Source organism: Peromyscus leucopus, chromosome 20 (genome assembly GCF_004664715.2).
Source record: "Peromyscus leucopus breed LL Stock chromosome 20, UCI_PerLeu_2.1, whole genome shotgun sequence".
Taxonomy (NCBI): domain Eukaryota; kingdom Metazoa; phylum Chordata; class Mammalia; order Rodentia; family Cricetidae; genus Peromyscus; species Peromyscus leucopus.
The window spans coordinates 15,665,604-15,693,467 of record NC_051080.1 but is presented as its reverse complement, the minus strand read 5'-3'; the positions used below and the strand labels follow the sequence as shown (position 1 = coordinate 15,693,467).

General features: G+C 48.1%; 1 protein-coding gene across 3 annotated transcripts in view; it reads right to left on the bottom strand.

Moving 5' to 3' along the window:
• Brd1 (bromodomain containing 1) overlaps positions 1 to 23,927 on the bottom strand; it is a 45,086-nt gene extending 21,159 nt beyond the window's left edge. The window contains exons 1-6 of one of the 3 annotated variants that reach the window (XM_028878170.1): positions 23,643 to 23,927; positions 19,017 to 20,397; positions 9,207 to 9,363; positions 4,197 to 4,328; positions 3,635 to 3,763; positions 2,871 to 3,183 (exon numbers count right to left, since the gene is read on the bottom strand). In XM_028878170.1, the coding sequence (XP_028734003.1) occupies positions 2,871 to 3,183; positions 3,635 to 3,763; positions 4,197 to 4,328; positions 9,207 to 9,363; positions 19,017 to 20,383 (2,098 nt within the window). In that variant the 5' untranslated portion in view covers positions 20,384 to 20,397; positions 23,643 to 23,927. Of the gene's footprint in view, positions 1 to 2,870; positions 3,184 to 3,634; positions 3,764 to 4,196; positions 4,329 to 9,206; positions 9,364 to 19,016; positions 20,398 to 23,642 lie in introns of those variants that run through there. The other 2 variants (XR_005089622.1, XM_028878172.1) reach the window with 2 other exon arrangements.
• Between the last annotated feature and the right edge of the window lie 3,937 nt (positions 23,928 to 27,864).

Below are 27,864 nucleotides of genomic sequence, written 5' to 3'. Positions count from 1 at the left end.
GTCACCCGATCCTCAGGCACCTCGAATAACAGCTTCCACTATCCTTTAGCCTGCCCATAGCCAAAGCTCCAGTGTCATCATTGATGCCAAACACAGACTCCTCTACCCTCATTCTGAACCCATGAAAAGGCTGTTGCCACAAGGAGAAAAAAAGACACTCCTAAGAGAATGTCCCCTCCAGTTAGCTAGACACAAAGGAATAGTACAGGTACAGTAGAGGATATACAGGTAACATATGTGGCCTCTCCTGCAACAGGACCCAATCAGTCCTGCTGTGCAGACAGCCCATTCCAAGTGAGGGGTTCAAAGACCACCAGCACTCAAACAAGATGGACTGCCAACAGAAGTGACAGTGTGCAAATATGCTGATGTGGACTGTTTACACATCGCAAATGTCATCCTAGCTGAAGTACTTGCACATGAGTTACTACTGTCCATGGACACTAGGCTGCAGAGTCCACAGGTCTTCCCAAATTCTAAGAACACTTGACTACAGAAGTCCTCAAAACTTAAACTAGTGAAATGGCCAAAGAAGTTCTTTAAACTTCATGAAGATAAAACCAAAAGAAGAACAGGGATAAAAGGAAAACACAGAATAAAGGAGATCTGCCCAGACCTGGGAGATGGCCCAGCTTGAAGTGCCCTGTCTACAAGAACACTAATCAGCACTGGAACATGAACAAAAATCCCCCAATGGGCTGACTCAAGGCTTACAGTCACACTATTTCTAACAAAATCTCAAGTTAATACCTCAAATGCATTCAGGTAAACAAAATTCTTTTAATTTGAAGCACCAAACATAAATAAAAAACATAACCAACAAAGTATTACCCTAGTTTTTCAAGGCTCATTTCTTTCTGTTCTTTGGTTGTTCAGACAGGGTCTCACTATGTAGCCCAGGCCATTCTCAAACTTGCAATCCTCCTTCCTCAACCTCCTGAGTGCTGGAGTTTTGGTCATGAACTACCATGACCTGCTTGTCTGCTTCTTTTTCAATAGGACCATTATCTTCATTATAGTAGGGCTCAGGACAGTGGCAAAGGTACCCATAGCTGGCCTTGCTACACAGATCACCCTTTATTTCTACTCCAATCACTGAGAAGAAATAAATTCGTACTTTTCATTATTACTTTCCTCTTTGACAACAAGCCTGACATAGAAATTTATTTATCATTGGTAGAGTCAGTTTCCTAAAAGTGTCAACTTTGAGACCTCCAAGCCCTGCCCATTTAGAGAACATGAGAATCAGAAGCTGTGGGGTCAAAGGCTCCCAGGTATCATTGGGCTCCTCTGCTTCTAACTTAGGACAGCCAACCCCACCCAGAGTCCACAACAAACAGACGAGTTTGGAGCACCACCCTTGCTTCCCACACAGCCTGGAGAACAGAATATGGATGTATGTGGAAGACTAAGGGTCACTCTATAATCCTGGTGGCTATCAGACTCACCTCCATCAGAGACTGCTGGGGAAACATCTCAGCACAAGATGGCTCTGATTTAACTATACTGGACCTATATAGGCTGCAGAGATCTGTTACCTCTATATGTACATGTCTACTTTTCAAGAAAAGCCTCATGTAATTCAGGCTGGCCTTAATTCACTATGTAGCTGAGATGACCTTGAAATCTGAATCCTTGCACCATGCCCAGTTTATTCAATGTTGAGATCAAACCCAGGGCTTTGTGCATGCTAGAGAAGCACTACTACACCACACACTCCAGCCTACTTACATTTATTTCCTAACTATACTTTTTGGACCAGTTTTTTTTTATAGACAAGGCTTTAGGATGTAACTCATACTAGCCTGGAAATCATTACAGTCCAGACTGGTCTTGAACTTGTGGCAAACTTCCTACCTTAGCTTCCTGAGTGCTGTGACTACAGATGTGTGCCACTGTATCCTATCTTGAATTCTATCTACTCTGTATGCCCTGCGGATGCCTGAGTACTGAACAAAAGGACACAGTGATCAGCTGGTTATAAAGAAGGGAAAGTATAGAGTAAACATAAAGTCAGTAAAGTCCCACCATTTTCCTGAACAGTAAACAGCAGAAGAAAAAGGGGGTCAAAACAGGAACACGGACCTCAGGTTTTGGTAACAACTTTAAATACAGGAAAACTTCGTGTTCCAAGATGGACCACTAACCCATGTGGAAATTCACCTACTGAATAAATAATTAAGGGGCAAGAAGTTTACAAGAACTGACTGGAAGACAGGTATGGTAATGTATATCTTTAATCCCAGCACTCAGGAGGCAGAAGCAGGTAGATTACTGTCCATTCCAAGCCAGCCTGATATACATATTGAGTTCCTAGCCAGCTAAGGTACTAAGTGAGACCTTGGGGGAGGGGGGGCTGCTTGGAGCAACCCAACAGCGTGTAACTGGTAGGATCCAAAGTATAAGCTCACCCTGGATTCCTGGAGGGTTAGGCCAAGTACTGAAGACAGGCTAAGGCCAGGCCCTCTATGAACATCCATAAGCATCCAAGGAAAAGGGTCAGAGGCAAAGCCAATGTTAGCTCCTCTTTCTATTTCTCGGCTGAAATACAACTACCAATAGCTGCCTTCTCACTGCAAGACCTCCTCAGAAGCAAGGTTAGGCCCTTCAGGTACAAATCCTCAACTCTACTGTCTTCTTGGCCTGTATCATGTAGATCTGGGCTGAACTAGACATTTGTTCCTAGTAGTGGGTATGTGAAATGTGGCAAGGCCCAAGTAGACATACTGTGTATACAACACACATGGAGACAGGAAATGAACGAGCACCCTCGGGAGCATTTACACTGGCCGCATGCTGGAATCTTAACTCTATACAGTCTGAGGGAAAAAGCGTCTGCCATCTTCCTGGCTGCAGTGCTGGGTTCTTACCATCTTCCCAGGAGAAAGGCCGCCGAGGGGCTGCGACAGGTCGCTCAGGCAGGTGCATTCCTGAGGCCTCTTCCAGGCCGATGCTGTCCACCTCACGCCGGGCCTGCCTCAAAACAACACCTCCCTGATCTCGCAGCCTCACTGCAGCTCTATAAAACACGGTGTCCTTGGCATTGTACTTCATGCAGTTATCTACAATGAGATTAAAATCCTCCTCAAACGCATGGAGGTTTTTATACCCTTGAGCTTCTAGCCTTTTCCTCATTGTGGCAAAGTCCATGGGATGTTTAATGTGATCCAAATAATCTGGTACCTAATTTTAGAGAGGAAAATAAACACTTCACTTACAAACCAAAGAAAAATCAAAATATATTTCATGCCACATAACCAATCACACCTGATACGTACTTCCCCACCCCAGACTAATTTCACACAGCAACACTAAGCCAATCCAAACTAAGCCCAATCATGGCAGGAACCTTCCCAATCTAGCTCCTTTAACTACAAGTACATCAAGTGGAGTACCAGCAGAGCTAACACTACCAATAGCTAAGTTCTGAGTAGAGCTTCTCACCTGGGCACTTTCAATGCTTTACAATGAAACACATAATCTTTTACAATGAAAATATTACTCATTAAGTAAATAATAATGCAAATTAAGAATTCAAGTTAACTTCTCTTCCAGTTACATGTTTACTAATCAAAGAGCAGTACAGATCCAGAGTCACACATGAGGCAGAACAGTGGGCCACAGCAACACTCACCTCCTTTAGACTCACGGGCTGGGCAAAGATTTTTGCAGGGTCCTTCTCCTGAAGCTGCTCCAGGACTGAGCGTAGCAGCACAGTCAGTGGTGTCAATCGGAGCTCCATAGCCATCTGCTCCACCTTTACCTGGCAACAACAGCACACACTGTCTCTAGAGGATTGTGGGTACACCTCTCCTGAAGACCATGGCACCTCACATACTGCACAGTCACAGAAGCAACACCCCAACCATCAGCACAGAGCAGCCTACATGCAAGCCACCACCCTACCACAAAGCAATTTTCTATGTGCAGGGACATGTGCTTCTTCCAAGGCCGAGTTTCCTTTAAGCCCCTTGCAAATTCAGGGGATAGCCACCCAAACAATGGCACCACAAAGGCACCACAGGACCAACCACACGATGGGGACATGCTGTGGGGCAGGGACAGCAGTACAAAGTCAGCAGGCACACAACAGCCACTCCAGAGCATCTCCAGTGACATGCCATGACTGCAGCAAGAGGTCCATCCCCAGACGGCGCTGGAGGGTGGCGGGAGGTGGCGGAAGCCGAGGGCCTTACCTGCTCCCGTTTGAGTTTCTCCCGCTTGCGCAGCAGCTCAATCAGCAGGCGTGCCCGTTCTAGGTCGTGCCGCAGCCGCTGCCAGTACTTGAGCTTCTCTTTGGCAGCTTTCATCTCTTCATCATTTTCTCTCTAGGAAGATGAAATGAAACTTCCCATCAGTCAAACCTAGAGTTCTTCCTGCCAGGGTCTAAAAAGCTCATACAGGTGAGACTAAAAGGGTTACCTGGGACCTATTCTCTTTCTAGAGTCCCTGTGAGTGTGCTGTGACTAAGGGACAGAAGGGTCCAGTAGGGTCCATGGCACCAGGGGTTCTTGGCTTGATCTCCAGAGCGGTGAGGGGTTGGAGGGAGTACAAAGGAGGTATACAAGAATACAAGGCTGAGCTATCCTGACTGGCAATGGAATATTACCCAGGCTCAGTTCTGGGCTCAGCAGGTTAGATGGAGGGATCACTTCTAACCCCTTAGAGACAAGGTGGGCACTGCAGTCACCAGTCACACCTCTGTCTTCTCAGGTGACAGCAGTATGAGACAGCACATGTCCTAACCCTGTCCAACTCTACCCAAGTCATCAAAACCCAAACGCAGCACTGGAAAGCCAGGAGACGCAGTGGTAGGAAAGCAATCTGGCTCTGCCTGGACATGTGGAGGTCAATGCTGGAGCTGCTCAGAGCTCTAAGCAGGGTAAAAAGCCAAAAACTACCCACAATAGTCCAGGGGCCTGAGTCCCTCAAGGCCAGAGTGTCCAAATGGTCCCCTTACTACCTCACAAAGGTACAGAAACAAGAGCCGCTGCCACAGAGACAGCACACATCCCTCGATAGCAATCAAGGAACCCAAACAAGACCAGAGTCCTATTTACAATGGACCAGGTTTTCCAGCCACTTTCCAGGAAAGTCAACATGCCACATACTCTCAGTATTCCATGCATCTTATTCAACCAAGATCCCAGATCTCTGCTCCCCAACCCAGATTTCACTTTCAGGTCACCCCACACTCCCCTTTTTGCCACCCCAGAGTGAGTCTGTCCAAGACCCCTGGTCCTCATGCAACATCACAGGGGTCATTATCCAAAACTAATACCTACTCTTTGCTCTATGGAGAAATGTATGAGACTACCTCCTTACAGTAACCCACATGTCCTGTCCCTATGATAAAAGGGTGAAAACGACCTACCCCAGAAGTTTGTCCTTCTACACTGATGCAGGACAGCAACCCATAAGTACCAACATCTGCCAGCCATGAACAAAGTGATGCCACCCAGATGCAGAGTACAGGCCACAGACATGAGACCCTTCTCTCTTAGATGGCTTTGCTTCTCACAGCCCATCCTCAGAGGGTATCATAGCAGACACTGCAACCCAGGCTACCAGTACACTGATCAAGAACGTAGGGTATCTGGGCAAAGTGTCACCACTCAAACTGTAAGGGCAGCCACTCCTCATGGCACGAAGAGTGGCGGCACAGGACGGGTTGGGGCATTACCTGTTTCCATCCACACACTGCAGTGCCCATAGCAGTGCAGAACTTCAGGTTATACCTGGTACTACTGAAAATTCCTAAGCATTTAGTTGGGGCTGATGACAGTATCATCCATGTATACAGACACAAAGTCAGTAAATACATAGAGAGGTGAATTCAGAAACCAGATGCCACAGTGCATACCTTTAATTTCAACTCTCAGGAGGCAGAAGTAGGCAAAGGCAGAGCTCTGTGAGTTCAAGCCAGCCTGGTCTACATACATAGCAAGTTCCAGGTCAACCCTGTCCCAAATCAAAAAAAAGAAAGAAAGAAAAAAGAAACCAAATACCCTAACAACATTCGGACAACTTCCAGCCCACTAGTTGGAAACAGACTTTAAGTAACCAAAAGGACACTGGCCTGGCAACCCCTGTGAAGCAAACGAAATCTCCAGATTATGAATAGGCCTATGCTTGTGTATTTAGGGACAAGCAAAATGCGGTGGGTTTTTTTTCAAGGCCTGGTTTTAATCTTTAAAAGGTCATGTGACAGCTGAGCCACTACTATTCTCCAACATGCTACAGGTCCATGCAGAAAGGACCCTGTATACACATCACCTCATTAAAAAATCCCAGCTTGCTGGGTGCTGCTCTGAAGCAGTCTACTTTTCTACACAGAAGTCAATGCGGAAGTCTTCACAGGAGGATAAAGGCAGAGTAGTTTCTGAAAAGGGGAAGGTCAGGAGTGGTCCCCCACTGCCAAGAAGAAACACAAGCACTCCGTGCTTCCATTCCCAACACATGTCAGGATCCAGGTGCTGGGATGAGGGGAAGAAGATGGCCAGACCCAACCCCATAAGCAGAACCAGTTCAGCAGCAGGCCAACAGCCCCTATACTGCAGGGACAGGTCAGCTCATCTGTGAAGCACAGACCAGTTCCACAGCAACGGCTCCCATATGCTACAACCATGACCCCAAGAGCAGCTAGGCTCAGCCATGTCAGACCTCCAGGATGCTATGAGCACGAGGGTAGAAGTAGAGAGGCCTCAAGAAGTTAGTGGGGCAGGAAAAGAGGAAACAAAAACAAAAATAAAAAATAAACCAGAATGAATGGAACTTGCACACACAAAGCCACCCTAACCCACCTACCATAGCACCGCCCCAGCAGACGGCACAAGACAAAGAACCTGCCTTTTCCACCAGACTCAGACCTGTGAGACCCAGCACCCAGCTAGGGAAGCCTCTCTAACTGCAACGCTGATAGACTCAGGGACAGCACCCCAACCTCAGTCACGTTCTCTCTCAGAGCAGCTCACCCTGTTCCGCTGTCCCTTAGCCCCATGCTCCCCAAGGTCAGCCACAGCGGAGAAGCAGTCCAACGGTCTTCTCCCAACGCCTGGCTGAGCCCAGACAACCAAAGCCAGCAGTAAATCAAATTCTAACGTCACGTATTTCTAGTTTAAAATTCATCAGGAGCTGAGGTGGAGCACGTGCTTTGCTCCAATGGCAACACTCAGAGCCGTGGTGGGAGGGAGGGAGGGAGGGAGGGAGGGAGGGAGGGAGGGAGGGAGAGGGAGAGAGAGGGAGAGAGAGAGAGAGAGAGAGAGAGAGAGAGAGAGAGAGAGAGAGCGCTACATCAAGCCTTATTGTCACTAGGACAATGCAGGTATAGCTTACAGTCTTCAGCCTCATGTCCTGTCTAGTCCAACCCCTCTGCCATGGGCAGTGCCTTCCACTTCCCTTTTTGGTGATTCTAGAATGCCCTAGCCCAGGAACACCACAGGACTTGTATCCTCAAATTCTGTCTGCTCCCCTTCTCTGGTGGCCTCAATATCCTTTGATAGCTGGCAGCAAATACTCTTCCTCACAGACCTGTCTCTAAAAGGATGAGTCTAAATGAGGACAGCACTGGACAGCATTTCCGGAGGACATGGTGTGACCCTCTGGAGGGCTCTTTGCCACCTTGTCTTATCCCCCTTCCTATCTTCTTTCCTATAACCCTTTCTTCCTCCCAGCTCCATCTCTACACAAGCCACCCACAGGCCTTTTGACAACCCATGTCCTTCGTTCTAAGCTCCTATGTATGCAAAGGAAAAGAACCCAACAGCTGAATGTCCTACCACTGTACTGATGGCATTCCAATCTTGTTGACAATCTACCAAAAGCACTCCTCCTCTGTGGTCCATACTCAGCTTATTTAGAGTATCCTCTAGCCCAAGACAACACATTAGGTCTGGATTCTCCACTTCTCTCCACATCTTATCTCCAACACTGCTATCATCACATAAGCAAAGACCAAAAGCAGTGTTCCTACCAGTGCCCAGTTTTGACAAACACTTCCCCACTTCATGGCTAATAGCCCTAAGACCCTCTTGCCCTAAGACCTTCTCCTCTGGTACCCAGGACAAGCAGGCATGCTGGGAACCCCCAGTGGGGCTGTGCTTTGAGTAGAGAGTGGTAGAAAGAATAGCAGCATCTCACAACAAGTGAAGTAAAGAACATGGTTGATTCACTCAACAATGAAAATAGTCTACTGTGCTAGGCACTTCAAAGTCTGCTGCTTCCTTGACACTCCTCAGATGGGGCTGCTTCATAAACCCCAGCAGCCTCCGAGGAGGCATGTGTCCTCAAGGAACAGACACAGTTGGCCTACGGAATGCAGCAGAGAAGACCAGACACTTGGGGAGCCCTGGGTTGCCCCTTGCACTCAGATCAGACCCACAGTCCAGCAAGTTCTTAGACCCAGAGGGCAACCCTTGGCCACCTGCAGCTATGGAATCCAATCCACACAGCAGGCTCCAGCACCACAGCTCATCCGACAGCCAGGGTACAGGATGAGAGCCCTGAGCTCACTCCACAGCCGTGCCTGTGACAGCTTTGGGGAATCAACAGGATTCTACAGACTTACACTTCCATTAAAGCTGCCTGATATTTACAGATGCAACGATCAGCTCCATCCACCAGAACCAGTAGAGGCCACCAGACATCTATATTTGGGCAATGTACTCTTCCAGAGGACCCAGGTTCAAAATTCCTAGCACCCCCAGGGCAGCTCACAACTGTCTGTAACTCCAGTTCCAGAGGATCTGATACCCTCACACAGACATACACATAAGCAAAACACCAAAGCACATAAAAAATAAAATAAATCGCCTCCTTTCCTCCTCCTTGCTACAGTTATGCTAAACTAACAATTAGAGCAAAGCCTTGAAATCAAATACTCCTTGTGCAATATACTCAAGGCCCAGCACAAAGATCCCACCCATCAGATCCAGGCTGTCATCACACCTCCCTCCCTGTCTTGAATATCCATGTGGCCATTCCCTTCCTTCCCCGGAACTGGCAGAGCACTGGACACAGCAGTGTACTCGGAGTAAGGATGGCAGCACAACTCAACCCTGAGGTCACACCAAACCTTGAGGATTTATGAGCTACCTGCACACTCTGCAGCTTAGCCGCTCAAAGCCCAGGGGTCAGGGGACAGGGTCTGATCAGTGTGTTCAGAGGCAAGTGACATCAAAAGGCAGATGGGGGCAATGTGCACATACCTGCTGCGTGTTTCTCTGGGACTGCAGGCTGGACTGGAGCCGCCGCAGCAGGGGAGCACCATTCCTAGACAGCCTTTTGAGTAACCAGTAGCTGTGGGCTCGCTCCACAAACTGCTTCTTCCGCTGAATGGCCACCTGATTCGCAATCCTATTTAATCTAAAACATGGAAAAACTCAGAGTTTAGCTTTGAAAAAGCATATTTAAAAGTGTTTGCATTTAGAAAACTAGACAGGACAACGTTACCTTCCATAACACTGCAGGTCTCTCCCTGAGCCATGACACACATAGTATCTATGGTCCCTGAGCCATGACACACATAGTATCTATGGTCCCTGGTACTATGAAAACAGTTCATAACCTTCAGCTATCTGGAGATTTCATCCACCAAAATAGTCATCAGGTTAAATGTCTAAAAAGAAACACAGCTGAACAAACTTGAAAACCTTTGATCCTGTGTGGTATACTATCTACACACAGACAGACCAGTGTCGATCACTGTCAGCTGAGATGCTGATGGACTCTGAAGTCAGAGCTTGCTCTCACAGGTGGCACTACTGGCCCTGGTCCCACTCAACCCTGAAGCAGAACAACATGAAGCAGTGCAGCCCACCAGCTCAGGCTGACAACATAGTCTGCTCTTAATACATGACAACCATCTTCTGAGCCACTTCATCCTTAGGGGACTAGAAGTGAAAAGCTGGAAAACCTCTGCAGAAGGGCGGCTAAACCATCCAGCCTTTAAAGGCTGTCAGAGAGCGAGCGCCTCTGCTCCTTTTCCCCACACCACTGAAGAAGAGCTCAGTGTGCCTCACAAAGACACTGAAACAAACTCCACCAAAACCCACCATTTCAACACTACAAAACTACAAAAGCTGTAAGGTACTCCTTCAGTTAAAATTTCTAAGTTCACATTTTTTTCTTTTTTAAAAGAATCAAACCTAAGTTTTACAGAACAATCAAGGACCACCACCACTGGGTGGAAACCAGCTCTGCAAGGCTGGCTTGCTCTTGAAAACGCTGCAAATCTTGAGCCTGCCAGCCTCCTGGAGAGCTCTGCTAAATGCACTGCCCTCTGTGGCTCCGCATGTTCAGTATGGGTGGGTCTGGCACCAAGGCCATGAAGCTGATCTCCAATGACAAATCCACCAAAAGACACTCAGATGAAGGCAGTAAAGCAAGTGAGAGACACCTGAGGATGTGCCAAAGTCCCACAAGAAACTATGTCCATAGGTCAGCCATGCCTGGTCACTTTATGAGCCGCTTTCCTGGGTATAGCATAACTTTGTTTTCACCACTTCTGACTACACACCTGTACAGTTAACTATATATATCCCAGCAACATGTAAAGGACAGAGGGCTTTAACATGGAAACAGATGATTAACACTACATGTAGGGTTATTTTAATCATCACATGAGGCAGTACAGATACAAGATTTTTTTGTGTTTGTTTTGGTTTTGTTTTTCAAGACAGCGTTTCTCTGTGTAGCCCTTGCTATCCTGGAACTTACCTGCCTGCGCCTCCCAAGTGCTGGGATTAAAGGCGTCCACCACCACCACCACCACCACCCGGCTCAGATACCAGATTTTTTTTTTTTTTTAAACAATTTAAAACCCCAAAGAAATGCTGATTAGCAATTTGCTTTAATAAAGAAAGCTTCCAATTACATTAAATAAATAAATAAACAAACAGACAGACAGACAAACAAAAAGCCAGGCAGTGGTGGCACCAAGCCTTTAATCCCAGCACTCGAGAGGCAGAGGCCAGTGGATCTCTGAGTTTGAGGCCAGCCTGCCTGGTCTACAGGGTAAGTTCCAGAACAGCCAGGGCTGTTTCACAAAGAAACTTTGCTGGGGGGGGGGGGGCTTTCTTTAGTGCAAGAACTTGGAAAAATGTGAACAGCTTGAAAGCTGTAAACAAGACTGTTTACAAATACATAAAAATACATTTTAAATGTGCCCTACAGGTATGTATCCAAACACCATATTCAGAGTCTGAATTACCTCTAGTGAGCAACCATGTGCCTTGGAGAAAGAGAAGAACAACAGGCACAATACTGTAAGCCCCCAGAAGCAGACAAGCCAAAGCAAGCATGTCTACTGCTCCATCCCACACTCACTAAACTCCCAGGCCAACTACTAATTCAGAGAAAGCACAAGGAAGAAGAACAGGTCAAGCCACACCACTGACAGGCCCCCAACACAAGCCAGGCATGAGACCCACAGCACACAGGAATCTGCAAGTACAAGTGACCAAAGGAACTCCTAAAAGGAAAGAGAGCTGCTACTCCAGTCTGGATCTAATAATTTGTCCCACATCTCTGGTGATACTGGTACCCAATAAGAAGACCAAAGGCTGACTGCTCTGGCTTCCTATTTTACCATGTCGTTTCTACTTCCCACACATGCTCCTGTCATAATGCTATTGCTCTGATGTGATTCAGCCAGAGAATAAATTGATGTGATACCCAATCTTGTGCTTCCAGCTCCTTAAGCTGTGATTTCAAAAACTTTCCTTTATAAAGCACCGTCTTGTCTATTTAGTTTTTGTAACTAAAAACTGACACAGGTATTATGTCAAAGGCACAAGTAAAGCAGGGTTATCTAGGGGAAAAGCTCTGAAGCCAGCCCTACAAGGCAGAGAGCACGCAGTCCCTGGCGATGGAGGGGGCTGTGCAGGGGTTCAATAAGAAAGTCTCATGTAACACAAGCCAGTTACAAGAATGTTTACTCCAGAGTAACTTATTAACCACACATCTGTTTTGTGAGCTTTTTGATACTGTATTCTATTTAAAAATTTAAATGTTGGCGAGAGTACACTCAAGTTTCTCCAGCCTTCCTGAATACAGCTAATAAACAAAAAGCAAAAACAAAATGCAAGAAAAAAATTAATTGAACCATTTTTGTTGAAAAGTCTGAAGAGATGCTTGCAAAGAGAAGGTGGCGAGTGACTCACATACTCTAACCTTTGGAGGACTAGGTTTTGCCCACTTTTAGCTAGAAAAATCCTAGATCTAAAGTGGAAGTCAGCCGGGCAGTGGTGGCGCACGCCTTTAATCCCAGCACTCAGGAGGCAGAGCCAGGCAGATCTCTGTGAGTTCGAGGCCAGCCTGGTCTACAGAGTGAGATCCAGGACAGGCACCAAAACTACACAGAGAAAGCCTGTTTCAAAAAAAAGAAAGAAAACAGGACCAGGGACTGCAGAGCTCCAAAGTTGACCCTGTGGTACTCAGCTACACTTGATAATTCAAATTATGTTAGTCTCTGGTTTTTTCCTTATTTAAAATTTCCTAGGCAATCATGAAGTGGGAAAATGACATTACTTCTACCTATACACGAGCACAGATCCACAATCTCTGAAAATGCTTCACACAAGTCATTTCTGGAGAGTGCAATTTGTGAAACCAGCCTCCATTCTTACTCAACACTTCCTACACATCCTAAGTCTTTAAAATGAACTCCACTCATATTCAGGACAGCTCCATGGTCAGGTTATCAAGAGTCTCTCACCTTACAGTATCAATAAGTAGAGTTAGTAAATCATTGAGGAAAAAAGTATTTTAAAGCCTTAGTTTTCTCCTCCAAGGACTCAAAAGCCTAGAATTTACCTTTAGGCATAGATCGCGCACACACACCCTCTGGTCAACAGATGGCCACATGAAGCCTGGAATTGCCAAGACCACAACAGTTACAGTCACCAAGAGAGAGCTGGCAAGCTGGGCATCCTCACTGGCTGCCTATAACAAGACACTCACCACAAGGAAATGACCAGGAGCCAAGATCTCAGAGGTGACAGCTCAACTGTGGCAGAGGTCTATTTTATTATAAATGCTATCAAATGGTCAACCACTCACATCCCATGAGATAGTGAGACCCTCCAGGGCCCCTCCCTCCCAATGCCCATGTCCTACATGTTGGGTAACTTGCCAGTCTGCTCAGGTAACTGACAGCCAGCACAAAGGCAGGGGAACAGAAGAAGCACCATGGAGCAGGAAAGCACCAGGTGACCTGAGGATGAACACTTATTCTAACCATCAGAGCAAAGACTGGCCAAGCAGAAACAACCCTCAGTCTGGAACTGTTTTCAAGTCTTGCCACAGATGTCAGATAGACACCAGGAAATAACACCCTCACAAACAGCACAGTAAAAAGACCAACAACAGCTGGGCATGGCGGCACATGCCTTTAATGCCAACAATTAGGGGGAGGCAGAGACAGGTAGATCTCTGAGTTCTAGCCAGCCTGGTCAATTGTGAGTCTGTCTCAAACAAAAAACTCAGCAATACTATAATCACCCATAGAGAACAGGTAACCTCTAAATCAGTGGCTCTCAACCTATGGGCAGCAACCCCTTTGGCAAACCTCTATTTCCAAAAATATATGCATTACAATTTATAACAGTAGCAAAATTACAGTTATAAAGTAGCAACAAAAATAATGTTATGGGGGAGGGGGTCACCACAACACGAGAAACTGTATTAAAGGATGGCAGCACTAGGAAGGTTAAGAAACTCTAGACAACTACAGGAGGAAGACTTATTCCATATTCAGGCACAACTTGAGTGAGCCAGAAGGAAACACCAGACAAACTCATTCTTCTGGGTATCACAAAAGACAGAAACTGAAAACATCCAAACCCAGGAAGGCTGAAGACAGTTACAGCAGCCGCTGGAATGGATTTCAGTACAGATAAACCCAGCCCTGTGTCCACAGGGCACCACCAGTGCCTGGCCTGTCTACCCCCAGGCTCTCTGGCCCCTTACCCTCCTTTTGGCCCAATGACCTGACACCTCAGAACATAACAGCTATCAGAATGGTCATCCCTATAACTCACAGGGCCTGACCACTCTGAGTCAGACTGGGTTAGGGGCATGGAACAGGAAGCATAGAGTCTGAGCAACAGCCAGGCATCTGAGGTTATCCCTAGAAGATGGGGATGTACAGGACTTGGGACATGTTGGTGCCCTTCCCCACTGCAAAAGCATAACTTAAAACCTATGTCCTGAAGGGCACCTGACCATGTATGGGCATGTGTGTAAGTCTTCACAATCCATGTATAAAGGCGTACACAGTTCACAGCAGAACACTAGCAATAAGTAACTGGTTGAATAAATGAGGGTCTTTTTTTGGCGTCGTTTCCCCCCCCCCTTTTTTTTTCATTTTGAAAATTTAAAACAGCCAAACTTGGGTCTCCTCTGACCTCAGGGTCCCAAGGGAAGGGACCCTGGGCAGCCCTGGCACCAAGTCCATCCCACTGTTAGCTTTAAGTGGACTCATACTGGGCAGCAGCAGCAGTGAGACTGCAGGAACAACCTGGCCCGAGCAATAAACTTCTAAAATAAATATCCACCTCTACCTCTGGCAAAGTAACTATGATGGGAATTAAGAGAAGGAAATCAACCACACTGGAGATGCCCCCTCTGCTGAGTGCCCAGGACAGAAGACCCAAGCCCACTAGGGAAAGGTGTCCTGATGGTGGGAAGATGGGTGGCCTGTATACACAGATTTCAGATCAATAACGATACAGCTTTACAAGGGCAAGCTAATGTAACACATTAGAAGGCATGCTAATGATGATCCCCCAACCAATTTGGCTCTTTCCACTTGCCAGGTATGAGTCCCTGCCTTCCACACCATAGTATGTTATTTTATACTTTTCAGATGGTTGTTTTAATGCTTCTTCCCCAGCATCACTACTGTAGCTGCATCTGCCTGCTTTCCAGGGCCCTACCACAGCAGCAAACATCCCTACATTGCTCTCGGTAGATGCAGGGCAGGGCTTCCGCCTGGGAGGGATGGAGCCAACCTGTGGCAGATGGAAATGTTTATCAAATACAGATGCTCTTAGACATGATGGGGCTACATGCTGATAACCTCACACAACAAGTCAAAAGTTCATTTCTTGCATCTATCCTACCAAACAGCCTAGTTAAACAACCCAGCTCCTCACCAAGTGTTCTCAGTCATCCTCTTTGTGCAGCTCACTGGAAGCTGTGGCTCACATCAGTGCACTGCCCAGCATGTTCAGAGTGTATGATCCATACTGCTAACCCAGAAAGGGCAAAATTCAAAGTGTAGTTTATACTGAATACATAGCATTTTCATATGCACTCATTTTCAAAACTGGTAACTCAGCCAGGCATACTGCTACATACCTTTAGTTCCAGTGCTCAGAAAGCAGAGGCTGGTGGATCTCAGTGAGTTTAAGGCTAGTCTAATCTACACAGCGAGCTCCAGCTCAGCCAAGGCTACATAGTAAGACCATCTCAAAAAAAAAAAAAAAAAGGCCGGTGTAGTGGCACACCTTTAATCCCAAGCACTCAGTAAGCAGAGGCAGGTGGCTCTCTCCTGGAAATAAAAGGTATGGCCCTACACAGCCAGGACTCCACAGAGACTCAAGCACCACCCTCCCATGCCCTTCTCATCCCTCCCCTGTGAAACAGACTGAAGGGGGATGAGCAAGGTGGCAACAAATTCCATCAGAAGAGCACAGAGAAGGACTAAACACACACGGAAATGCTTTTCCTAGAAAAACAAAGTCTCGGCCGGGCGGTGGTGGCGCACGCCTTTAATCCCAGCACTCGGGAGGCAGAGGCAGGTGGATCTCTGTGAGTTCGAGGCCAGCCTGGGCTACCAAGTGAGCTCCAGGAAAGGCGCAAAACTACGCAGAGAAACCCTGTCTCGAAAAACCAAAAAAAAAAAAAAAGAAAAAAAAGAAAAACAAAGTCTCAGACTTCCCTCTGCAACCTTCCCCACTTAAATACATATGTTCTTCAAAACTTTTTCCCTTTTGGAGACAGGGCCCCTCGACATAATCCTGGCTGTCCCGGAGCTCACTATGTAGAGCAGGCTAGCCTTGAACTCAGAGATCTTCCTGTCTCCATGTCCCAAGGGTTGGGATTCAAGGTGTACACGAACATGTGAACCCAGCACTGCCCGTGTATACTGGTTACAGCTAGTGCCAAGGAGGTGTCCACCCAGAGATTCACAGAAAGTCAAGGAGGTGTCCACCCAGAGATTCACAGAAAGTTCCTAAACAAGTGGTCAATCCAGGAATAGCGGCATCTGATCTCCAAAGTTCATGGCTTAACAAATAAAAAGTAATCTTTATGCTTTACAAATGCTAAATAATAAAAACATGAATAAATACTCAAGATACACTTTTTTAAAGTTCTCCTCAAGTAACTGCTTGGATGGGTCCTTGTCCCTTCCTCTTCCAGTGAGACCTGCCTCCTGCTGAACTAGCCTGGAATGTCACATAACACTCTAGTTGACAAGACTAAACTTTGAGAAGCAGCAGCCTCTACCTCCAACTAGAGCCCAGGCTGTGCACAGGCTCTGCCCTTCATATCCCCCCAACCCAAAGGTAGGTCCAGTCCCTTGTAACCAGCAGACTGAGGGCATCAAAGAGAGCAGAATACCCTGGAGACTGGGGCAGTACAGACTCTTTAGTTCAACAGTACAAACATCTGGTTCAGGTACACTCTTCATCTCTATTCAAAGCTGACTTAAGTTTGTTCCTAAATTAAGTAAAGAAAAAAAGGGGGGGAGCGGAGAAAATGTGGTTAAAGGCACTTGTTTCTCTTGCAAAGGATTTGGGTTCAATTCCTAGCACCCCACATGGTGACTCACAAAAACCACCCATAACTCCAGTTTCAGAGGATCTGAAGCCCTCTTCCAACTTTGACAGGAACCAGGCATATACATGGTGCACACACATACATACATGCAGTCAAAACACTCATACACATAGATGGACAACTCTTAAAGCAGCAGCAGCAGCAGCAGCAGCAGCCAGGCATGCTACCTTATGCCTGTAATTACATTATTTAAGAGGCTGAGGCTGTGGGTTTGAGACCTGCCTGAGCTACACAGTGAGATCCGTCTCAAAACAAAATAAAACAGGACAAAACAAAGTAAGACAAGACAGGACAGGACATGGTCAGCACTTAACAGATTGCAGCAAGAGACTCACAAGTATGAAGCCAACGCAGTATGCTCACTAAGTCCCAGGTGATCCTGGCACACAGATAAGACCTTGTCTGGAGAGAGGTACATGAGCCAGGCTGCACCTCTTCCCTGCGGGACTCTACAACAGACCCTGCAGTATGTAAAGCATCCAGTTCTCTCCTCAATGGTTCTGGCCACAGAAGGCCAGAGAGCCTTTGTTCTCACCTGCTGATCCTCCTTCCAACAGTCCCACCCATCTGGCAGCTCTCATGTTCCGAAACCTGAACATCAGGAACCACAGGACAGGGTACAGGACTGCACCCATCACCTAGAACAGGTATATCTGGCGCTGGCCGGAGAAGTACTGATAGACTGCTCTTTCCATTTACTTCATTTTTCGTAAAACTAAACTTCTTCACGATTCTTGAGCAGAAGGTCTTGCTATAACCCTATCCTTTCTGCCTTGGGGGTGGAAATCCCAGGGAGGCTACCTTTTAAGTCAGGCTGAAAATTTTACAGACACAGGCATGCTGGTTCACACAGGGGTCTTGTCTGAGCAAGGAGTTATGCACGCTCTCTTCATTCTTGACTCACTGACTGTAAGAAGGAGGTATAGCTCTACGGTAGGTAACACAGCATTTACAAAACCATGTTAAACTCTGTGTTAAAACTGTGCTCCCAACTCAGCCAGAAAGCTCACTGTGGCGCAGTGGCGCCCACCTCCACTGTATATGCACAAGCTAGTAAGAACTGGCAACTTCTTCAAACCAGACATTAAAAAAAAAACAAAAACTAATGTTCACTGTGTTCAAGGCAGCCTCAGCCCTTTAGCAATAAAGACATCCTGAAAGTCCACCTGTTTGCCAACTTCGTGTTTTTACAGAGCAGTCTGTCACTAATACCCACATAAGCAGCTGTCGGCTTCACCTGAGCGCCATCATCTCAGGCCTTTACATACCTGACCAGATTACACCCACACCCTTCACAGAAAATGACCTCCCTGAAGCTCAAATGGGTGCTATGATGTGAAAAAGAATAGCTTTTTGTTTGTTTGTTTGTTTTTTAAATAATGGAACAAAAAAGGCAAGCCAAGGAGTAAGTTCAAAAGACACAAGGATTGAGGACAGAGATCAAGGCAGATTGAGGGGGATTTGAAACAGTCCCTAAGTAGCACAGAAGAGCACAGCAGGACCCGACTCCTACCACCTGGAACACAGACTGTGGGCCTTCACACAGCAGCCCTTCTGTAGATAGGCAACATCTGCACTACTGAAGACATCATCAGCAAAAGAAAGAAGTCAGGTGTGATGCTGAGCACCCTTGATCCCAAACTTGGGAGCTGGAGGCAGAGGATCCCTGTGAGTCCAAGACTAGCAGGAAGGAAGCCCACCATCTCCCTGCTAATAGCAGCTCTCTCTCTAACCTCACCTCAGAAGGCACCTTACAGAGGATGGTGGCTCACTTTTCCAGTCACATGTTTTTCTTTAACTTTTTTACAAAGTTCCAAAATCTGTTGGCAAGGGAGTTTAACTGCATTAGAGATGGAAACAAAACCTAGGATGCTATGAAATCCAGAAACCCAAGGTTGAGTGAATACTAATGTGTCTGTAGCTCCTATAACCATGTCTATTTTATACTCAAGGTCAACTAGTCACAAAGAACTTTAAGTTATCCCAATCTGTAACTTCTCTTACATTTTTGTGGCACTGGACAGTAGCAAATGAATGGAGACATGGCTTAGGAAACAGACTATCAGGAGGTACAATAGACAAACGGCAGGACTTCCTGCAGGCCTTAATCTGTGTTCTCCATCAAGTCCTTCAGTCCAGGCTCACCTGAGCCAAAGCTCAGACGCACTTACCTCTGAGGGGGAATATACGGAGCACACACGGTCGGCAGAACCGCACAGGGCTCAGCCAGTGTTTTCTTAGCCTTTTTTGCTTTTTTCCTGACCTTGGACGTAGACCTGACCGTTTTGACTGAACTTTCTTTTCGACAGACACCATTTTTCATTTCAACATCTCCATAAATGTTCAGAGGCCTCCTGGTACAGCCTGGAGGTGTGTGGACATCACAGTAAGCAGTCTTTCTGACAGAGAACGTGGTGCTGCCTCCAGTCAGCTCCTTCACAGGCTCCATCTTCATGTACAAGCCAGCTTTCTGGGCACATGTCACATGGAATGCTGTGTAGCAATTTGCTTTGTGGCACTGAATGCAGGCACCCACGCCTTTCTGCTTACAGAGGTAGCATGTCAGTTTCCACCGAGCAGGAGGTATGTTCCTCACACCATCGATGGGCTCAATGAATACGGTGTTGGCAAAGCCAACCTCTGGGATCCACAGGGCACAAACCACATGGCCCCAGCGGTCATCGTCTGTCTTTTTGAAGGCACCACCCTTATTCGGGCACAGCACGCAATCCGCAGGGCGGGCCCGAGACTGCAGGCAGTGGCGGCAAAGCCACTGGCCCTCAGGGATATAGGGCACCCCGTAGCACTCCTGGTGCACAGCCAGGTTACACATGTCACAAAAGAGTATCACATTGCTGTTCTGACACTCCCCATCCATGCAGATGCAGCAAACTGCATCCTCATCAATCAAGGACTGCTGCTCACCCTGCTTCTGGTTCTCACAATAGGACTCCTTCTCAAAGCGATCCATCAGGAACTCAAACATATTCTGTGACACAGCAGAGACACAGTCACCCTTCCGCTTCTCGTTGATGATCTCTAACCAGGCATAATCTTCCTCATCCATGTCGTACTCCACCTCATTGTCCAGCTCCTCCGCTGACTTCTCAATGAACTTGTAGTACACAGGGGGCCTCCTGGGTGCAGATGGAGGACTATACTCCACAATCCGCACCTTAGGCTCAGGAAGAGCACTGGCTGAAGCTGGGGTGCCATGGGTGCTAGGGAGGGCTTCATTTTTCTTTTTGACTCTGTTGTTTTTATGACGCTTAGTTCTTAAGCAAACAGGTGGCCTCTCACTGTTTTCTTTATTACTGTTGCATTCACTCATTTCTTGAGCAGTGAGGTCATCTTCTAGTATGATCTCCAAGGGATCAAAAATACTGATCCGATGCAAACGCCCTTCAATTTCTATCTCCACCATCCTTTGAGCTTGTGCGTATGTCAATGTTTCTCGAGTGGGGGAGTGTTTAATACTGCACGGGGAAGAAGGATGCCTCGCTGCAGAGCCTCGATGACATCGTCCTTTCCTCCTCATTTGGCAATGATTACCTAAAATAAAGTCAAAGGAAAGTTAATTCCAGGATGACAAAAGACTTCAGACAACCACAAAACAGGCTAACAAATCAACACCCCACAAATGAAGCTCAGAGCTTGAATACTTCTGAGACTTCCAAACAACTTCTCCTAGAACATTTCAATAAGCGTCCAATAGTACCCCTTCACCACACCCAGGTAAAGGTACTGACAGGCACAGAGGCAGCAGGAGGCAGCAGCCCTCAGGGTTCTTGCTGAATAGCTAGGGCACAGGTGCATACCACCCACAAGTCACCTTTTTAGATCAAGCCAAAAGTCACCTACAAAACAGCAACATACCCTCCAGAGTTGAGACCATGGCCCCATAGATAGGACTGTTTTTCAGACAGACTTCACAACACACACACAGAGACCATGACCTGTGGCCACAAAGCAGGCATGCTCATTGGCTACCTAGCCTTAACAACCCTTTAGGTCTCCTTTCTCTTTCCCACTACTGCCCAGCGAGCGGAGTGCTCCTGGAACCTCACTTCTGGGGGCCAGAAGCTTCCATAACTCAGCAGCATAGAGTAGTCCCTAGTCTCCACTAACACAGGCCCATCAGGACTTAGAAGGGAACCCTGAGCATAGCTTCCACAGAGCCTACACAGTGACCACCCTGGAAACTCTCATGGGCAGTAGCATCAGCCTTTCCCTTTCAGTCAGGCTATGATTTGGCTATGTGCTGGGACACACACTCTTCAAGTCAACTTATCTAGTTGTGGACAAGATGTGTGGCATCTCTGCTCTCTTCCTGACACACTTGACAATGCTCAGCTCTTGCTCCAAAGAAAGGATGGGCTCCCTCAAACCACAAATAGCCTGCAGAGTTTCCCCACCCCAACAAATCAGAGTCCTTATCACTGGCCCACATGCCTGAAATCGTCAATGCAGAGATTTGCTCATTTCCAGTGTGGACAAAATCAAGGTGCTAACAGCCTACACTCCCACCTCACTGTAGTGGACTCCTTTTAGTCTTCCTGAGGTGACTTGGTGTCTGTGTACCTTATGAGCAGACATGCCCATTCTGAACCACAGTCAAGCAGGACAAGCATATGGAGCAACAAGGGCCAAGATACTCAAACTGCTCCCTCTGAACAAACTCACTTCACTGACAAGAAGCAAAGTTAGGTTGATTCACAAACATTCCAAGCTGACATGTCAGAATAGCCCAGAATCAGAGCTCTTGAGGACGCCTGGATTCACAACCTCACAGTTATCTTATCAGTCTTTGAGAAAAGCCCTCAAAGAGCAGACTTTACATTTTAAGTCCCAAAAAGAAATCTCTGCAAATCCTATATGCAATTTTTAAGATAGATCTTACAGGCTGCAGAAGGCCACACTTGTGTGAAAATTAGATGCTATCTCCCTAGGAACAGGAACAAGAAGACACTGTCGTCAGCCAGACCCAAATGCACCTGCATCTGTGGGGCCTCCAGGTGCCTACTCATCCCTGGATTCTCAGGGAGCTACCAGCAAATCCACTCTAGCCAGTCCTAGGCCTCCAGCAGCATCCCTTAGTGAGATAGGTACACATGCAGTTGTCAACATCATATCCTGCACAGAAAGAACCACGGTGCACAGAGAGAACCCACGGACACTTCACAAATCACTGCCAAGGCAGAGTAGAAGCCATAGCTCCCAGATTAAAGGCAAACATATAATTTTCTCTTCTACAGTAAAGTACTGTAACCAGTCCTTCAAATCCCACATTCTTCTACTGAGCACTGAAGGTCTTTATAAACCACTTTTCTACAAGAACGGAACCTAATGCTTAATGGCCACAGCCGCTCTGTAATTTGAAAATGTAATTGTGACCCGGGAAAGAGGGCATTTAGCAGCACTGCTCAGCACGGTGACCAACGATCTCATCTGCTTCCTCGTTTTTTCCTATACCCAGCACTTTGACCCTCCGGCTCTGTGCAGCAACAAGCATTTCCATGGAGGGATCAGCAAAGGCAATAAGCATGCTTCTCCAGAAATAACTGTGCTAAACACACGCTAAAAAGCTTTGCTGGCAAAAAGAGGGAAAGACTGCACGCTCAAAATCAGCTCAGTTCATTTCCTGCCCCGTGTTTGTAGGCAAGCCACTTAAACTCTTCCAGCTTCTACCCCTCACTATAAAAGCGCACACAGGAAAGAGACACACCTCTAAGGGTGGTGTAACCATTCAAGGAATGAACACGGACTCAGACTTTGCTAGACCCAGCAGGTGTTAAGACAGTAAATAAATCCAACTCTGTAACTATGTTACCAAATGATTGAAACTCTAAAAACAGTCGCAGCTGAGTGAAGGGAATGGAACTCCGTTAAGGGGGCGGTTTCCTAGGTGTGTTTAAGTGTGTCACAACTGCCGTGCACGAAGAGGAGCTGTGTTTTCTGCAAATTATGCCCAAGAAAGTTGCTTCTCTCCTAAAGGCCCAAGAAAGCCGCGCACGCGCGTTCGTTTCTCAGCGTTTCCTGCACACATCCACGGAGTTTGGCGGAGCTGCACACTTGCTCCGGAGATACCAGGACGCGCTCGACTTAGGAAATCTTCCGAGCCCGTCCCTCTTCAAGGGAGTTTCCTGTCTTGGCAAAATAGATCGGACCTATCTGTTACATAATGCGACCCGCTCCGCACCGCCAAGGCTACGGGGCGAGGACGTGGGCAGACGCGGCGAGGAGACCCCAGGCCTTCCGCCTCCTCCGCAGTCCGACGCCCGGCGTCGATGTTGCTCCAGCCGCTCAGTCAGCCGGGACGCCCAGAGCCCGCCCGGCCCGACGGCTTCCCCGCCTCCTGAGTCCTGCCGCCGGCTCCATTCTCTTGGCCGCGCCTCCCGCGCCGCGGCGGCCTCCTTCTACGCCTCTGTCTCCCCGACCCCGCCGCGGCCTCCGTGTCCCTCTCCGCCCCCACCCGGCTGCGGCCTCCGCCTCGGCGATCCCGCCGCGGCCTCGCCTCCCCGACCCGGCCTCTTCGGCAAGCCGCCGGCCCCGATCTCGCCGGCCCCGGCCGCGCCGGCTCACGGCGGCCCACGCCGGCCCGGTCTTCTCAGTTCCTCCGGGGGCCCCCGCGCCCGCCAGGCCTCACGGCCTCCCGGGCCTCGCCGCCTCGACTCTCCGGCCTGCCTCCCGCCCGCGGACAATGCGGAGCCGCCGCCGCCGCCGCCGCCAAACATGGCGCCGGCACCTCCGCCCCGGCCGGCGAAGCGGGCGGCGAGCAGCGACCGCCAGACACTCACCTTCGGGGCGCCGCGGCCGCGGGAGCCCGGCGGGCGGGCAGGCGCGGGGGCCGGCGCGGCCGAGGCGGCGCTAATGGCGCCGCGGCTCCTCCGCCAACGGCCGCGCAGCCGAGCCCCGCCGGGCTCCGGGGCGCGCTCGGTCGGCGGCTCCGGGCCCGCAGGGCGCCGCGGCTCGGGCGGGGTCGGCGGCGCCGGCGCGGCCGGCTGAGGCCGGCTCGGGGCCCGGCCGGGCGGAGGACGCGGACTCGGAGCTGCTCGGACGCCTGCCGAGGCGCTGCTCGCTCCCCAGCGAAGCAAACAATGCGGCGAGCGCTCCGCCCGGCGCGCTGCGTGCGAGACGCGCCCCGCCCGCCGCCGCCATGACGCGCGCCGCGCCAAGCCGGGATGAGGGGGCGGGGCGGGACGCGAAGGCTGGAGTGGGGTGACCAGGAAGGGTGGCTCTCGGGAGTTAGTTAGGGTGGGGGATCCCGAGGAGGGGGAGGAGGAGTGCTGCAAGAGTGGGGTGACTCGGAAGGGTGGGGCTCCTGAAGGGTGAAGGACTGCTGCAGGAGTTGGGGGGGGTAACCAGATGATGTTGACTTGGGGGGTGCAAGTGGCCCTGAGTAGAGTGAGAATGCTCACCCTAAGGGCAGGTAGGGTTTCCTGAGAGTGCCTGTTTTCCAAAGGGGTGGTTCATGAGGGAAGCAACAGTAGACATCCTAAGGGGGATAAGTGAGGTTCGGATAGTGTCGGGTGACCGGGGTGGTTCATGAAGGGTGAGTTAGGAGAGGATGGAAATAAGGGTTCCCCCCCCCCGAGGGTCCCCAGACAAGGGTGGGTCCCCCTGAGGGATAAATGACTAGGATTGGAGGACCCTAAAGAGGCACTAGAAAAGGGCACAAGGAGGGATGGAGGGGTCAGTGGTTGGTTAGGACAGGGTATGGAAGGGAATTGAGGATGACTTTGTGACCTTGACAAATATGGAGGTCTCAAAAAGTATGCAGCAGCTAGGTCCTGGGGGGCATTCCCCAACACAGGCCTTCCTTCCTTGTTTGTGTTTTGAGACAGGGTCTCACTATGTAGTTCTGGCCATCCTGGAACTCACTATGTAGACCAGGCTGGCCTCAAACTCACAGAGATCCGCCTCTCTATAGTACTGGAATTAAAGGTGTGGGCCACCACAACTGGCTCAGGCCTTCCTCTTTTAAGCATCATACTAGTAGAGGTAATTAAGCACGGATCTGTCTACCTAGGACCTGGTGACACTCTAGAGCAGTGGTTCTCAACCTTCCTAATGCTGCAACCCTCTAATACAGTTCTTTATATTGTGGTGACCCCCCCAACCATAAAACTATTTCTTGCTACTTCATAACTGTAATTTTGCTACTGCTGTGAATAGTAATGTAAATATCTGATATGCAGGATATCTGATACGGGGACCCCTGTGAAATTCACAGGTTGGGAAAGCTGGGCTGCACAGACTGTTGGAAGTTTCAAGATCAGGGCCAAGTAGGTAGGAGCTCAGAGACACCGGTCTTATTCTCTGGCTGGTTGTTTCTACTTTAGCCTTTAGTTTAAAACTAAAAGTTAGTGGTTTTATTGTGAGGTGAATCTCTAAAAGTTTTGAAATGAGGGTGAAGACAAGGTGGTTCTTTGGTTGCCTTTAAAGGCTTATGATGGGGGGGGTCATGGTAATAAAGGAGTGGTGTGCCTGTGACATTGGGGTGGACCCCTCAGGTAAACAGACAAGCTTTTCACTCAGGAGCAGAGCCCCCAATCTTCCTGAGCTGGTGAGTCTTCCTCCATAGAATAGGCAGGGCAGGATCACCACTCAGGATACCGCACCAGTTACTGGGACAGTGCGACCTTGCTCACTTAAACATCCCAGGTTGGGACTGGAGCCCCATGAGCTTTTTGCTGACCAACACTCATGCCCCCAGGCAGCCAAACTATGGGTTGGGAATAAAGTCTTTTGTTGTTTGTTTGTTTTTGTTTTGTTTTTCAATACAGGGTCTCTCAGTGTAGCCCTAGGTGTCCTGGAACTTCCTCTGTAGACCAGGATGACCTTGAACTCAGAGATTTTTATCTGTCTCTGCCTCCTGAATCCTGAGACTAAAGGTGATTGCCCTGCTGGAAAATAAAGTTTGTAAGGGTGGGTTAATCCTGGAGCCAGGGTCATCCTGTGACCACTCAGAAGCAAGGTCCCATGTTTAGCTAGCACTCCCTTCTAGAACACCATTGAGCCACCCAGGAGCAGCCCTGGGAGGCCTGAAGCACATCTGCCACAAAGCCAGGACCTGCAAATGTTGCAGTTACCTGAATCCAAGCATGCCAGGCCAGCCAGCCATAGAGAACAAGCAAGCTCAGCCCTCAACCTCCTCTCTACCCTGGGAAAACTATATGCAAACCAGCCAGGGAAGGATCTCCCACAACACAGAGCAAAAGCAAGACACAATCTCATAAAACAAAAGATGAAAAGACCCGAAACCTTCACAGAGCAGGAAGTGCTGAGGGAGAGTGTGACTCCTCAGAGAATGAAAGCAGAGCCTAGTAGGCTGGGGGAGTCCCACAAGCAGGCTCAAAACCAAGACATCCTGCAATTTCAAGAATGAAGAAAGCGGCTGAAAGGCTATCGGAGAGGAAGGACCTTCTATATGGTGACTCAAATATGTATGTAGGAGGAATTACCAAAATTCTAAAAGAATTGAATCATGGAATTCATATACAGTAGAAACTAAGTGTTCAAATGAGACAACAAAATAAAGATGAATTCACAGCCCATATACAGTCAAGTTTACTGAAACAAATCTCTAAAAATTACTGAAAGATGGCCTGTTGTGGTAATGCAGCCCTTTAATCCCAGCAGCCTGGGAGGTAGAGGCAGATCTCTGAGTCCAAGGCCAGCCTGGTTTACAAAGCAAGTTCCAGGACAGCCAGAGCTGTTACACAGAGAAACCCTGTATTAAACAACAACAACAAAAAATTACTAAAAGATATATATTAGCAAGATTAAAAATGAAATCAGTAGCAAGACATCAATTTCAGCCATGAAACCAGTTTGTACTATTAATGTCAGATAGTACCCCAAAATCTCAGACAAACTCTACTGCGCCTATGAAGAAAGGAGGCAAAAAGAAAGTTCAAGCCGGGCATGGTGGTGCACGCCTTTAATCCCAGCACTGGGAAGGCAGAGGCAGACAGATCTCTGTGAGTTCAAGGCCAGCCTGGTCTACAAAGTGAATTCCAGGACAGCCATGGGTGTTACACAGAGAAACCCTGTCTGGAAAAAAAAATAAAAAAGAAATGCAAACGCAATGATATTCTTTTTTTTTTTTTTTTTTTTTAGTTTTTTTTTTGAGACAGGGTTTCTCTGGGTAGCTTTGCGCCTTTCCTGGAACTCGCTTTGGAGACCAGGCTGGCCTCGAACTCATAGAGATCCGCCTGCCTCTGCCTCCCGAGTGCTGGGATTAAAGGCGTGCGCCACCAGCAATGATATTCTTACATTGTATGGTTAGAGAACTTTAGAATCCAAAGAAAATGGACAATAGAGCTGGGCGTTGGTGGCGCACGCCTTTAATCCCAGCACTTGAGAAGCAGAGGCAGGTGGATCTTTGTGAGTTTGAGGCCAGCCTGGTCCAAAAAGCAAGATCCAAGAAAGATGCAAAGTTACACAGAGAAACCCTGTCTCAAAAAACCAAAAAAAGAAAAAAGAAAAAAGAAAGAAAGAAAATGGACAATAATGTTAAAATATCAAAATTTCCACCTGAAAAAATGGAAATATGATTGAGATCGCAGATTATTTGCTGCTGTATCTGGCTTATAACCTTTCCTCTTAATGAAAATCAGATGCTTTACATAGTTGTGATAGAAAGTGATTGTCCTTTTTACTGGGAACTCAAATTATTTGTGTAACCAAGGCCTTACATTAAGACCTTATAAGGTCTTAAGTTTCTCATGAGCCTCATGGCATGCCTACCATAAAGGAACAAAGTACACAAGCTGGTCCACACCACCCTCAGACCCATGCTGGCCAGGCACCTGTACTCTGGCATACAAAGGCCCATCCCCTACACACAGTCTGAAAAACCTGGAACCATGTAGCCCCTGAGGCTGGTGAGAAAATGAGAACTCACCTACACACAGGACGACTGTAAGCAAACTTGAAGACTAGTTTGGCTCAGCTTCCTAGCCAAGGAATAGAAAGGCAAATCATAATATACCTTAGGCGTAATTGAGGCTCAGT